Source organism: Chelonoidis abingdonii, chromosome 13, assembly GCF_003597395.2.
Source record: "Chelonoidis abingdonii isolate Lonesome George chromosome 13, CheloAbing_2.0, whole genome shotgun sequence".
NCBI lineage: Eukaryota > Metazoa > Chordata > Testudines > Testudinidae > Chelonoidis > Chelonoidis abingdonii.
Window position 1 is genome coordinate 24,056,717 of NC_133781.1, and position 15,657 is coordinate 24,072,373.

Sequence of the window (15,657 nt, forward strand, 5' to 3'; positions counted from 1 at the left end):
GATGCATGTGGCCCTTTGCTCATACACACTGGCACTTAACCTGCAGTTTCACTTGCAGCTGAGACGGTTGGCGGTTTCCATGTGTAAATACTGAGATTTGTACCTTTAAGAATTTCGCCCTAAAAGTAGAATAATAATTCTATAGCCCTCTACGACTTTGCAGTTTCATGACTACAATGAATAGAGAACTCAGATTCCTGTGTGCCACAAACACAGCGTCCCATTCTCCTGTAGCTGAAGGGGAAGCTCCCTTAGCTGAAGATGATTTATGACACACTATTGAGCACTTCTGCGTCTATCCAGAAGAGGGCAGCATGCACACACACACCCCTTCCATCCACCAGAGAGGTCATTCATTTTTAGTGCATTGTTCAGATTTCTTAAGTGTTGCATCATTTTACCTTTCAGTTCTCTCCTATTTAGTGATTGCCACAGTAGCACAAGTCACTTTGCAAAATGATCAGTAGTACACCAAGAAATAATTGAACTGACTTTTATGAGCCTTTCCTGCCTACCCATTCCTGGTGCTTTTTCTTTCTTTCTCCCTGGCTCAGTTAATATTCTTGTGAGAATCGCTTACATAATGAAAAAGATGTTTTGCATTTGCCACTCCATCGCGTCTGTTGACAATACTCATCTTTTTGCACGGATGGTTTGGACGGGGAAGGGAGAGTATCTCATCTGAATCTTCCATTTCCCTTGTGCCTCCTGGTAACTGAAGGAAATTTAAAATGTCCCTGCTTGGGGGTGGGGGTGGGGGGATCCTGAAAATAAATAAAACAACAAACAGGAGCAAGCAATAAAACATCTCACCCTAAGGAAAATAATAAAGGGGGGAAAACCAACAAAGCTGCATGGAAATGAAGGGTAAAGGAGGAAACCGTATTAATCAGCATGAGCTCAGAGCCATCTGACTATGTTAGCTGTCTCTGTGGAGAGAGAAAATGAGTTACTTTATTTTGCACAGATTGCATTCTTGCAGCTGCTGAAGTGATTTATACCAAGATTCCCCCATCAAAGTTTATATATTGTAAAATATTCTTTCAATACATTGAAAAGCCACTGGCTACATCAGGAGTTGGACCCTGGACTCCATTAATATTTGTTTCTTTGGTGTGCAGATTTAATTTATTAGTTTGGCTATAGGGAGCTGTTCTGGAACCTCTTAATGCTTTGATATCTCACGCTACCTTACACAGGCACAATTGCTTTGGAAAGAATCTAACTGAGTTCAGGTGCTTAATAATAATAATACTGCTTTGCATTTCTAGATATGTCAGGTGATGAGAGGTATAGAAGAACCTAAATAGAACAGGGCTCTACAGCATCTTCCTTGTGAGGATTTCCAAGCGCTTTAGAAACACAATTAAATTAAACCTACCTCACAGCACTCCAGTGAATTGGCTAAGTATTATCATCCTCACTCTACAGGTTTGGGAGCAGATGACTGAGACTTGCCCAAGGAACCTGTGGTGGTCCATGTGCCTTAACATTTTGCAAGTGTCTAAGTGGTCTGCACAATGTGAACCCATATTGATCAGCAGGCAGGCAGGCTTTGTCAGTCTTATTACAGTGCTGGAATTTGCTTGGTAGAGCAAAGTCTACCAACATTTCTGTACATTTTCTTTCTTTTGGAAATCACGTGCTCGTAGGGTTTAACTATACTAGGTAATTAGTGTATTAACCCTACAAGTTGCCCCAATTAACTGACCTGATGTTAAACATGACAGGCCCTGTCTATCCTGAGTAAATCGTCTTCGTTAACGTGTTCTAATGCAACATAGTTTCCCAGTATAAACAAGCCCCTAGTTGGTGTATCTTTCATCCCTGAAACCCTGAATGTTTCCTGCTAAATATAATGCCATTTTTATAATTAGGTTTGGAATATTTTCATTCTTATGGGTTTCAACTATTTTAATGTTTATTTTCAAGGATTTTTTATTTTACATTTTTGTTACCAACCCTAAATTTTGGCACTAGCTGGACATTAAAACAAAACTAATTTATTTAAAACCTAATTACTTTAGATGTTGAGGTTCATAAGATTCAGAAATAGAACAGTAATATTATCAGACAATTCTATTTTAGAATAGCTCCTATTAGTTTATTTGCTAGATAGAACTGACCACATTAGCTGTCTGTGAGTGCAACATATATGTACTTAACTTCTCCATTCTGTAATTTATTATTATTAATGTGAGAAGTTATTTCAGTCTTTTTGGATGGAGGGAGAAAATGTCAGTTATAGACATTGGCTGATTTAAAATCTAATCCTTCCAAGCCTATATATAAGTATCAGACCAGACTGCTGACCTATAAAGATGTAAAATTGGGATGAGATATAACCCCTTTATGAATGCTGACCTACTTGTGGGCTCCTAGAAATTTACATAGCAATCTGGCTCCAGCTGAAGTAAATTGGGAGACTTGTCACTGCTGTTGGATTGAGTGGCATCTGTTGCTTACAATTTAACATGTCAACAACCAAAGACACAATCCCTGGTTTGGACGGATGTATTTCATGTAGATATGAGCCAAAACCAAACTATCAGATCCAAACAGCCTCAGACTCTGAAGAAATTTGCAGAAGTCTGAAATTTGGGTCTGAACCGTTGAAGTCACTGGGAGTCTTTCCATTGATTTTAATAGGGTTTGGAACAAGCCCTTTGTGATTGGCCCCATCTCTGTAGTGGACTGGTCCCCAGTGTTCAGGACTGGAATTTGGAAGTCCACTTCCAAATTGTGCAGCTTGGGCCAGTGTCAGTTTCATGCCTCCCATCCCTAACCTGTCCTTTTATATTTTGCCTTCCATGCATATGGATGTAGATCAGTACAGACCAGTGGAAGAAGCGGGAGACCTGTACACGAAGGAAAATGCTCTTTGTGTGTTTGGTTGTCTTATTAGCCTATTCCATATAGATTATTAACTAGACAATCTTTTAACTGAATTCAGTGCATACCTAATTATATCACCAACTCTTCTGCTTTCCAGAGCTCTTTTGTACAGTTTCTTCTATAGGTTAATTCCAAGTCCATAAAGAAAGGGAGCAGATGCAGGCTGAGATCCTGCAAAGAATTACTCGAGTGCTGAATTCTGTACTCTCTGAGTAGTCCCTTTGAAATCAAAAGTCTCCTGAGGTCGCTAGGAGCTTTCCATTGATCTCAAAGAGCTTCGGATCAGGCCTGTGTCATATACAGTTAAGCATGTGCTTCAGTCGTTTCAGGATCAAGGCATTGGATTCTTCTATACTTAATGCTTTGGCTTCCTCCTTTATTTAGAACACATGTCTTCTCCAGGTGGGGGGTGTGTGTGTGTGTGTGTACACAGATTTCCATGGTTAGTACAGGTATAAATTGAGTGCAATGCAGATCAGAGCTAACAGTCAGCTGGCTCACAACAGATGTGGTATTATATCAAAGGCTCCTTACTGCAAATAATTACTGAATGTGGTTATAAACAGTTTGCCAAAATTGCTGTGAAAGGCTGGTTACATGGAAGGGGTGTCTCAAGGGAATAGTGGGATGCCTGAAATTCTTAGGGATGGAAACCAATGAACTAGTGATAGAAAAGTGGAAATGGTGGTGAGAAGGCGAGTCAGTGGCTTTAGTTTTCTCATCCCAATTTGCAATGGGGTGAAACACTTAAATTGCTACTGTCAGCTGTGGTGAGCACAGGCATGTGCCAGAGTTCCACACCAGCAGTCTGAATCACTCCTTGGCCCAGGCACCAATGGTTCAAATCATATCAGGAAAAAAGGCAGCGTCTATAAGCACAGCGTAAAGCAGAGTCAAAAGGCCCTTGAGCCTCAGGACTTGCATGTCAGTTAACCTCAAGGGGGTCTGTAGTTTCTCAGAGGCAGGCTGGTGTGTGCTGGCTGAGAGCCATTGCTCCTCAGCAATCCCAAACTTTTCTGTCCCTTCTTCTTCTTCTTCCTCCTCCGTCACTTGTCACCACAGCGGAGGGGGGAGTGTCGCTCCATAATTGGCATTTCTCACAGCAGAACTGGGGCATGGCTAGTTTGGCTGTCCGCAGGCAGACAGGGTTCTTAACCCTTTCCTGCCTGTGTTTTTGTGAGAGGGGTTGCAGACCTCACCACAACTACCAACGATTAGATTCCAGTTAAGATATCAAATGTGATCTACAGTGTATGCTCTTCCATACAGTTAGCCAAGAGGTACTGAGCTCTTTGGGGCAGGGACCATCTTTTATTGTGTGCATGTACATTGCCTAGCAAAATGGAGCCCCTGTCTAGGCTGAGGCCTCTAGGCACTATTATAATATGATACTTAGACTCTAAGCTCCTTGGGGCAAGTGCTGTCTTTGGTTCTGTGGTTGTGCAGCACCGAGCGCAATAGGATATGACTTCATGGCTAGGGCTCTTAGGCATGCCAGTAATACAAATACATAATAATTAATAATAAATCCTAACTATAGACAATGGGCTCCAGAAGGAGCGTTTCCAACCCTCCTTGGCCGAATGAGGGGTTTGCTTCAGCACAGGGCTCTTTTGACACAAGAGAAGTAGTAAAGGGAGGGAGGAACAGGGAGACTATATCGTGGGAGGGAAACTCCCCTCCTCTAATGCAAGCTTTAAAGACACTGCTTGTGTTCTGAAGTTAGTTGCTTCTTCTCCCTGGTTTCAGAATCGATCTTAACCAAACTAAGTGCCTCCTGTGGCTGGCAAAATTTAGTAAAAGTTTACTAAATATTCAAAAATTTGAGAAGCATTTTGCTTTAATTAAGAAAAATAATTAGCTCTGTTAGTTTTCATTATGCCAAAACATTGCCTCCAAGATGCATTTGCTTCAATGGCCTATCTAATCTACATATCCTTTTATGGTATTTCTAAGGCACTTATTACTTGGTATCTAAGTGTTTGCATTGAAGGAGGACAAGAGAAAGGATGAAACTCCCATGCATTTGTTTGTGGGCCATAACCTAAATGATCTATGTATTTAATACAGCTGGTCAGGAAATGGATGAAAAGTCAAAGTTTTCCATAGCAAACAGACACTTTCTGCAAAAAATTAATCAAAACCCCAATTTTCTGTTGAAAAACATTTTAGATGGAACACTTTCAAACAGCCCTAGTACGTAAGCCCTGAATATTTTGCCTAACCTTTTCCCTCAAGACCTGAGTTCATCCTTTAAATCTTGAGTACTGCAAACATTGCCGCAAGCTTCCACTAGGCAGATAATATCAGTGCTGGTTTATTGATCCTCTGATGTGAGTTAGCTCAAGGGTGCGAGGTCATTCAGATTTCCTGCTTGCAAGAAGTAAAGGGATGCTGATGTCTCCATGGATCAAAAGGAGATGATAGGGGAAGAAAATATGTCACGGTAAAGAGGGAGAAATATCATGGTATCTCATTGTTTTCTATACTTGTTAATGCCTCTCTCCTTACCCAAGAACATTCTTCTCCCTTAGTTCAGCTGGAGGAAGCAAGTATGTATCCTGTTCTTTCATTCAGAACCTAACCACTTAAAGCATTGGTGAGATGATAAGAGTTAGTTAATTATATTCTCTTTGCCCCCTTAAACCAGGGCCGCCCAGAGGGGAAGCAAGTGTCCCAGGCCCCAGGCTCCGCAGGGGCCCCCACGAGAACGGCCGAGGCTCCCTCATTGGCCCGGCCTGACCCTGCCTCCGCCCCTCCCGGAGCCTCAGAGCATCCAGCAGCGTCCTGGACAGCTTCAGCAAGGCTCTGGTGGGCCCCTGAGCGCCGCCCTGCTCAGATCCGCATGGTCAGGGGGTGGGCCTGTGAGCTCTATGCTGAGTGGAGGAAGCTCAGGCCCCGCGGGAGCTCACAGTCCCGCCCCCTCTCCACGAGGATCTGAGCGGGGCTGAGCTTAGGGGCCCCGCTGGAGACACGCTGAAGCTGTCTGGGAAAGGTCCTGGATGAGCTCAGGCTCCGGGTGAGGGGGGAAGCCAGGGGTAAGAGGCCGGGGCCAGGGGGGTTGGCTAAGGGGCAGGGAGTCCCAGGGACAGTCAGGGCACAGGGAGGGGGCAGAGGTTGGGGGCAATCAGGGGACAGGGATTTGGGGTTGGATTGTGGTGTTTCCAGGGTCTGTCAGGACTCAGCAGTAAGTTATGGCGTTGGGGCAGTCAGGAGCAGGTGGGGTCCTGGGGTGATGGGGGGTTGGGATGGTGGAGGGGACAAGGAGCAGGATGAGTTGGGATTCTGAGGGGGGCAGGTAGTCGGGAGCAGGAAGTGTTGGGGTCACATAGGAGGCAGAGCCAGGCTTTTGGGAGGCACGCCTTCCCTACTCTAAAGCTCATTCAGCAGTGTTGAGGCTTCAGAAGAGCCAAGCTGTTGGCTTTTTCCTAGGTCTACCATCCCTTCACTTCTCAAATGCCAAATTTTAGTCTATATTTAATTCTGCCATAGAGAGATCATGTCAGGGGAGGGTACTTCATTTAAAATTAGCACATGGGGGAGGATCACATGAGAAGAGCAAAATCCTTCCCAACCCTACCAAGGAGATCCCCCCCCCCTGCCTTCCCTGAGGCTTCCAAGGTTAATTTAGTGGTTCTCAAGCTTTTGTACTGGTGATCCCTTTCACATAGCAAACCTCTGAGTGCAACCACGCCTTATAAATTGAAAACACTTTTTGTACATTTAACACTATTATAAATGCTGAGGCAAAGCAGGGTTTGAGGTGGAGACTGACAGCTCAAAACTCCCGTTGAGAACCCCTGGGTTAATTTAATTTAGCACCCTGTCCATTCACATGCATATGCTATTTTGAGCATTTCATTTTCTAACTGTCATCTCAGATTTTGAACAAGCTCAACATGCTCAGTTTGTCGGATTGTCCATAGCCATATACTAAAGGCAACACCCACCATTCACCATCTCAGTGTGTGAGGCCCCATGGAAACTCTTAGGGAAACAGAATAAAGCATGAGGTTAAGCTCCATTAATGGCTAGTAGCCAGATGGGTAGGAAGGTGGCCTAGCCTCGTTTGTGAAGTGGAGATGATGGCAGAAGAGATCGACATTGATCATGCACTTTAGGGTTCATTCCCTCTGGGCACTTGGCATTGCCATTTTCAGTAGACAGGCTACTGGCAGCTGAATGGACCTTTGGTATTGACCCAGTACGCCGTTTCTTATTCTAAGCTAAATGAACCCAAATTATGGAGCATATGAGTCCAAGGAATGCCAAGCGTGAGTATCAGAACTTGGAAAAATCTCTGCCTGTGGTCAGCATGCTTGGATCACAAGCTGAGGTGGTTCAAAGTTTTTTGGATTTTTTTAAGCAGAATTTTTTGTTTCTTTCAACATCTAAGCCACAAGCAGCAAATATTTGGCACCACGTCTGAAACCCAAACCTATTCGGTTTTGGCAGCTAATTTCCACTTTTCAATAAAAAAACACAACAAATTTAAGAAAGTCAGGACATTGTCCATGATTTTTTTCTGCTTTTTAAAAACCCCTAGTTTTCGATCCAAAAAAAGTTTTGATGGAAAATATTTGTCCAACCCTTTTAATGAGCTTTAATGCCTTTTAGCACTAGCTGGTGCTGAGAACCAATGATACCTTGTGAAGAAGTTTTCTCAAAACTGGTTTTGTGCCGAGATGCGGAAGGTTTATTTTTCCCAGGGCCACCCATGGCAGCGGGGAGCAAGTGGGGGCAATTTGCTCGGGGCCCCACAGGGGCCCCCATGAGACTATAGTATTGTGTAGTATTGCAATTTTTTTATGGAAGGGGCCCCCGAAATTGCTTTGCCCCAGGCCCCTTGAATCCTCTGGGCGGCCCTGCCTTAAACCTCCACTATAAACCCTTCTCTGTTTGCTAGACTCCCAAGCTTTGAGGTCACACCCACAAAAATAGACTTGCAATATGTTTCTTCCAAATTTACAGCTTTATTGAGTCCTCACTCTATGTGGAACCATGGCCCTGCCCACAGACACACAGTGGATTGCACTATGTACATTTCTAATTCAAATTACCCCTTCTTATCATTTCCATGTAACATAATCTAACACTTCTGGGATAACACGACCTTACCTCCCCAGCCTTTCCCTCACACCCAGTATGAACTATAAACATCTATCAAGGAGAAAAAGAGCGTGATAAAAGGAATAGCAGTTTATAGTCCATGTCTTGCGGAGGGATTAAACAGGGATTCCCAGTTCTGTGGATTTACTGTGCTTTCACATCTTCGTCTTCTGGTCAGTAAAGCTGCAGAGTAAAGAAACAGAAGGATTCAATTGACTTGTGAGAGCTGCCTAATCCTTAATGGGATGTGTCTCTGTCTTTGGCATGGTGAGTTGAGAACCCTGGGAGGGAGTGTGGCAAGGGCAGCACCAATTGGAGCACAGCTTCCCATTATGTGTGTGTGGCGAGATCAAGTTCTTTGATCTTCAGCAAGTATCTAGATCCCTCTTCAGATTCCCACGGCATGAAAAGATGCATAAATTGTACCCAGCATAATTTTGTTTTTGTTGTGTCCTTTTCCAGAACTGGTCTGGAATGAGGTGCCAATTCAAGCTGCTGCGCATGGCTCTTGCGTTGATCTGTAGTAAGTATTGTAATACATTTGTCGCACACATAATCCAGTTTTGTTTTACTTTTGCCATTAGTGGTTATGCTAACCCCAGGCGGTAATTTGGCTCTATCGCTGGGAACCAGTAGCTTGAATTCACGGCAGCAGAAACCTGGTCACTCTGGAATGCAGAATCTGGATCCAAATATTAAACGGGAGCATTTGAAAATGTACAGGTCATTGTTTAGCAGTGTCTGGAGTATGGACATCCATGAAGATCTGGGGGCTCGCTGCTTTTCTGTGAACACTCCAATAGGCAATGCTTTAATAATACCAATGCATTGCACTTTGACGGCACTCTCAGTCTAAGGATCTCCGAAGTATTTGGCAGGCACCAGTGAAGTAAGCTGCTCCAGACCCCTGTGGCAAGGAAGTATTATCCCTGCTTTCCAGAAGGGGAAGGTGATGCACACAGAGATAGAGACCAAGGACAAAATTGTCAAAAACCCTGATGTTGCATTTTCAAAAGTAATGTGAGTACTTCGGAGCCCAAGTCCTGTTGACTAGTGATGAAACTCATTTAGGGTTCAAAGGGCCAGATTTTCAAAGGTATTTAGGTCCCTAAAGATGCAGACAGGCGCCTAGTGGGATTTTTAAAAACACTTGAGCAGGCAGGAATTAGGTGCCCTCACCTGATTAGATGCTTTTGAAAATCCCACTAGGTGTCTTTCTGCATTGTTGGGCCCCCAGTTATTTGCCAAGGTCACACTGCAAGTCGGTGCCAGAGGTGGAAATAGAACACTGACCTACTGACTCTGAGGCTGCGGCTTTAAGCACTAGACAGCCTTTCTCATGCTAATTTGAGTGCTTGAATGGGTAAATTATCTAGCTGCTTGGTTAGCTAATTAGTGGGGACTAGCGATTATGAATAGCCTACTACAGACAATCTGTCAAACTAGTGATTATTATAATGTATGTATTATTATAAAGGTTTATTCAAAGCCTATCACCTGAGTGCCCATATAAAAGGCTATAGATTAATTCTGCCCTCAGTTACTCCTACTGATCAAAAGACACTCAGCTTCATAAAAAAAGTAAAAGGAGCTGGGAGGGGCGCCAAGAAAAGCTAAAACTGCTGGCAGCATCGGACACCGAGCTCTATGGGTAGCCAGGGCCAGGCTCTGGTAGAGCAACAAAGGAAACAAATTCTTCAGCTCCACCATGAACCACCTGCACCAGCCCCCTCAGGATCAGCCATGGGACCAACTCAGGAGTGCTTGAATGGGTAAGTTATCCAGCTGCTTAGTTAGCTAATCTGCTGGTCACAGCTGCCACAAAGGACACGGCAAGAGGTAATGTCAACTGAGAATGAAAGGCTGCATCTCTCTTCTTTTGTCATGCTACACAAAAACGAACTCCCAATGCTGGTGTGCAAGGGATGGGCTCATCTGGAGAAGACAAGAGGATAAAACGGATTTCCAACATGCTGTCCATGGCAAAATATTTTTCCATTGATGTGGGGCTTTTGTAATGTCCAAGTCATACCCTGTTTCTCTAGGTCATTGGTTCTCAACCAAGGTTACATGTACTCCTTGAGGTTCACAGAGGTCTTCTAGGGGGTACAGCAACACATCTAGAGATTTGCCTAGTTTTGTAACAGGCTAGAGAAGTCAGTACAAACTAAAGTTTCATACAGACAATGACTTGTTTATACTGCTCTATATATGATACACTGACATATATGTACAATATTTATATTCCAGTCTATTTATTTTATAATTATATGGTAATAATGAGAAAAAGGTAGCAATTTCAGTACTAGTGTGCTGTGACACATTTGTATTTTTGTGTCTGATTTTGTAAGCAAGTAATTTTTAAGAGACCTGAAACCTGGGGTATACAAGACAAATCAGAGTCCTTCAGGCAGTACAGCAGTCTGGAAAGTTTGAGAACCACTGATCTAGGTCTGTAGTGACTAAAACCAGCGATCAGTAATCTATGCGAGGTGAACTGATGGACCTTGTGTAGTTGCCAGAGGACAACGCTACTACAGTCAGTTTCCTTGCTGGTAATTTCATCAGAGAAGCCAGGAACTGAGGCAAGATAGAACAAATCTCTCACCGCTAGAAGTAGGGTGACCAGACAGCAAATGTGAAAAATCAGGACCAGAGGCAGGGGGTAATAGGAGCCTATATTAAAAAAAAAACAAAAAAAATCGGGACTGTATCTATAAAATTGGAATATCTGGTCACTCTACCTAAAAATGACCCTTCCAATGCTGTGTTCAGGCACATGGGTAGGGAGATGCAGAGAAGCTTGTGTTGCTACTGCCGACTATGCTGTGCTTATTCTGGGCATTCAGTTTTCAGAGCCAATTATCTCTGTAGTGCTACATTCACTTTTTTAAATTACAAAAATGGAAATGTAAAAATCTCAACCAGAATTCTAGAAATAAATTTGGAAGTCTAAGAATTCCTCTCGCACAACCCCCAGTTAAGATTTTTCTCTGCCACTTAGTCCTAATTCAAGGAGAAATTCAGACTTAACATGTATAATTTATTTGTGATTCCAGCCATCTGCACTGCCTTAGACACTGAGTGCAAATTGAAGGTCCTTGGGCCTATACAGGATGAAGCCCTTACATTGTAGGTTACTTTACCTGCAGTTCTACTGGTTATTTATAGAAGGCACAATAGCAATGATGTATAGCCTTAGTGATACAGGACTATTCTGTGTTAAGTTTAATAAAATTTCAGCCGGCCACTTAATCCATTCCAGTGCTTGTTCTCATTCACCACTGTGTCTACATCAAGTGAAACAGGAGTTGTAACCGTGCCTCTGTGGGTCACAATTGAGGATGCTAACTTCAGGACAAACTGCTGAGAAACAGGGCAAACACAACCCAAAACTGGTGGTTATTCTTCCATAAGATATACCAAACCAGCAACAAAAGTAAACTTCTGTTTCACCACACTGGCTAACAAGAAGACATAAAAGCAGTTTCCTTGGGCATTCCAGTTCTTATGTCACCACCAAAAACATGGGATTTAAAGGTGAGTGGTTCTTTACAACCAGTCTCATCAAATAAAAGGTTCATCTGATCCCAAAGAACCAATCACACACCCAGGTTAGCATATAACTTAGATCTTACCCATTAATCACACTGATGTCAATCCTTTATTATCTAAAATCTAAAGGTTTATTTATAGAAAGAAAGAAAGAAAATTGGTTAAAGGACTCAAATACATATAATAAATGCAAAGTTCTTGGTTCAGGCTTGTAGCAGTGATGGAATAAACTGCCGGCTTGATAAGTCTCTGGTTGCTTCCAAATTACTGGAAGGTCCTCAATTCCTTGGTTAGAATAAATTCATAGTTCAGAGGCTTGGTCAAGAAAGAGGCTGGAGCAGGATAGAGGCAAAAAGGTGGTGTTTCCAGGGCCTTGTATAGCTTCTGCCATGTGGAGGGAATCCCATTGTTCTTACTGTGGAAAATTACAGCAGCAAAATGGAGTTTGGAATCACATGGGCAAGTCACATGTCCATGTACTTAGCCTAGTCAAAGCAGGAAATTCCATTAAGTGTAGATGGGTGTCTCCCATGGTCCATTGTCAGTTAAATGTTCTTTTGATGGGCCACTCAATTTGAATAGTTGCTCCAAGATGTGCTGGCTGGCTATCTTGTGGATGTTACCCGAGGAGCAAACATTTGAAATCCAGGTATTGATCCAATACTTATGACTTCAAATACAAAAATGATACATGCAGATAGCATAATCATAACCTTTTCATAGATACCTTACTTGAGAACCTTTGTACCAGATTTCCTGCAAATATATAACAGTGGTTGCAACAGTGATCTATATGGTCACATTTTAATCAGATAATGTCACAGGAGTACAGAGGTGATCTGATGTGCCTAACTAGGGAGAGAAAAGATATGTGATGTGCTGGCTGGACCAAATGAAGAGGAGGAAACAGCCACCAAGAGGGAAATTTAAAGGAAGAAAAAATTCTATCGAAAGAATGTCTTTCTGTTTTTACAAAAAGCAACCAGAAGAATCTAGAGCTGAGAATTTCTGACCTAGATCATGTCTGATGTACAGTGAGCTGATTGGCCAAAACTGGCTTATAACTTCCCCTTTGCTTGTAGCAGAGTGCACTTTCTCTCTGTTCAGTAAAGCAACGAACTCTGCACTATCCATGAGATAGCAAGAGATGGTTCTGTCATCAAGTCGTTGACTTGAAGGAGCCCCAGGTAGAGGCAGAGAAGGATTGAGATGGACAAAGGCTTATCTTTTTTTTCTCTCTCTCTCTTTATTCCAGTGAGCTTTGAATTTGGAAGGGCTGTGTGGCTGCGGTTCCATCCATCTGCTTACCCCCCATGTCCACACCCAAGCTTCGTTGCCCACCTGGGTGGGGTATTGGTTGGAATCACACTGGGGGTGATTATCCTAAGGAACTATGAGCAGAGACTCCAAGACCAGTCCTTATGGTGGATCTTTATTTTTATTTATGTCGTCTTTGTATTGTTCGCCATCTTTTGGAATGTTTTTGCCTACAATCTGTTGGATCTGAAGCTACCTCCACCTCCTTGAGAGCCTGAGACAGAGAACTCTGGAGGGCAAAAGACTTTCCATCTGCCAGCTATGTTAAATGAATCGAAACCAAGGATTTATTTTTATATGACGATTAGGGGATAAGTAAATGATCTTCTGAAAATGCACAAGTTAAGGAATCGTGTGGCATCATTTCTGGTTAACTGTACTGTATGCTGATGAAGATGGTTTAAGCTAAAATCTAACAGTAGAACTGGTCTGACAGAAGTTTGGGCATGAGTTATACAGGTACTGTTAACACTCAGTCGGGATCCAATCCTGCAGCCTCTCCATTGTGGCTACTCCCCTGAGGAAGGGCTGCAGGATCAACCCTATGTTTGTAACTGGGAATTTTACCACTCGGTTTATTAGTTCACACATTGATGTTTAGTTTGGATCACTTAAATTTTCCAAGTTATGCTGGATCCGTGACTAGTTGGTTTATGAAAATCCTGTGTTTAACTGAACAGTAAAAGAAAACAAGCTTCACTTTTACTAATTAGAGCGTAAGTGCTGGAACTAGGGGTTCTGCCACACACCCTGGCTTGACGTAGTAATGACAACCCAAATACATGGTTTCTGCCTTCAGCATCCCCACTGTAAAAACTGTTCCAGCACCACTGAACTAGTGACTCAAAGGACGCTGACAAGGCAACTTGAATTTGGTTTTAACGGTTGAGTTTGACTGGTCAGCCATGCCTAGGGTGACCAGATGTTCCTTTTTTAAACGGACAGTCCTGGTTTGGGGGACTTTTTCTTATCTAGGCACCTGTTACCCTCCCCCCCATCCCATTTTTTCACAGTTGCTATCTGGTCATCCTAGCCATGCCACTGCCATTGTCTTATTAATTGAATGATTACTTAAATATTTAGTCTATAGTTTAGATCGTCTTAAGCAACTTCCAAAGGGGCAAGCAAAACCCATCATGGTAGACATTGATCTTCAACTAAATGTCGAACAAGATTGCACTAGAAACCTTGGGGGTACCATAAAGTGGTTGTTTCAGACAGGACACTGTATCAGAGGTAGGTCTTACCATCAGGACATGTTTCACTTGATTTTTACAACCCATTGTGGTAAATAATGTGGCTGAGTTTTCTTTTCTGGGTGAGGGCAGTTTAGGATTTTGCTAATGGTCAGTTGTGTTTTACATTGGCTGACAATCAGGTTGTTTTATTCTGCCCTTTTTTTCTGACTATGTATAGTCTAACACCCTGTCTGCAAAAAGTTTGGAAAGAGTGTCAGAAAGTCTCCAGCAGGGTTTGCTTAAACTCAGCTCTTGCTAGAGGAGTGTGGACATGATTTCCCTCATGTAAAACCATGCTACAAACCATTCAATATGCTAGAGGCCAAGTTTATCCACCAAAGTTAGCTGAGTTACACCAGGGATTTATTTGCCACTAGTTCCCTACCCAAGTCTGTCATCCCTGGCTTGGCTGGTATGACTAATGCTTGTAAAATACTGGGAATAACTGTTGTGTGTGGACACAAAGTCTTGCCTAGGCAATGGACCTTTATGGGTTCCAAGCAACAATTAGTTGTGATGCCTTTTTGCCTAGTGTAGCTAGGCCATAGGTTTTATAGATCCCTAACTGGTTTATAGTACAATTTTTAAAGCAAAAAGGCCTAATAGCTTGACTCACCATGCCTATATAGACCAGGGAAACCATATAAAACCCTTTGTTGTATGGGCCATGCTTTAAGCACAAATCTCTAGTAAAGTGCTTATGTTATTTCACATTTCACTGTTGATAGCTACCTGCACAGCAGAAAAAAAACAGTCCAGGAAGGTGGAGGATTTACCCTCTTATAGGTTTCCCTTAATCCTCTGTCCCTTCTATATTGTCATAGATTTTAAGGCCAGAAAAGACCATCAGATTATCCAGTGTGACCTCCTTTATAACACAGACCATAGAATTTCATCATGATTAATGCATATCTTCTGTCTTAAGTGGATGCCCTTGATAACACAGAAAAGGTGTATGTGCAGAATGTGAAATTCACCCCTGTGCAGAGGGTCAGCAGGAGGCTTATGCATCAGTTAAAGGTCATGGGGTCAGGGTTTCACCCCATCTGTTTTTAGGGTATTAAATGAGCCTTATCTGCAAAGGAAATTTTTATTTCCCCTTCTTCGTGCGCCATATATGAAAGTTTTGAAGGCTATTGCAACAGCAACAAAATTATTCCCTTTAGTCTGAAGCATGGTTCATAGGACGCCACTTCAAGGAAGCCTTGTAATAGGAAAGCATAAGGTCTATCGTTTGAGAGCACTTGTGGGTTTCTTTGGTATGGGTCCATTTCCAAGTTCCATTTTATCCCTGCAATTCGGAGCCAGCTCTAAACAATCACATGTGCAAGAGTTTGGTTCCCTTGTTCCAGGTCAGAGATCATTCTGGGTGTTTCATAGTGAGAGATGCAGTGTAGTTATAGCTGTGTCAGTCGCAGGATATTAGGGAGACAAGGTGAGTGAGGTAAATAAAAGATTGCCTCACTCATCTTGTGTCATAATGATAGAGACAGCATCCTTGAGTGGGTAGGAGAGCAGGGAGAGAGGAATAACTAAAGATTAG

The 15,657-nt window shown here is 42.7% G+C and overlaps 1 protein-coding gene across 1 annotated transcript in view; it reads left to right on the forward strand.

The window, feature by feature from the left end:
* The window catches only part of RHBDL3 (rhomboid like 3), a 120,253-nt gene extending 106,819 nt beyond the window's left edge, over positions 1-13,434 (forward strand). Inside the window, exons 7-8 of the mRNA XM_075071719.1 lie at positions 8,467-8,527; positions 12,815-13,434. Coding sequence (XP_074927820.1) covers positions 8,467-8,527; positions 12,815-13,086 — 333 coding nt within the window. The 3' untranslated portion in view covers positions 13,087-13,434. The remainder of the gene's footprint in view (positions 1-8,466; positions 8,528-12,814) is intronic.
* Positions 13,435-15,657: the final 2,223 nt, after the last annotated feature.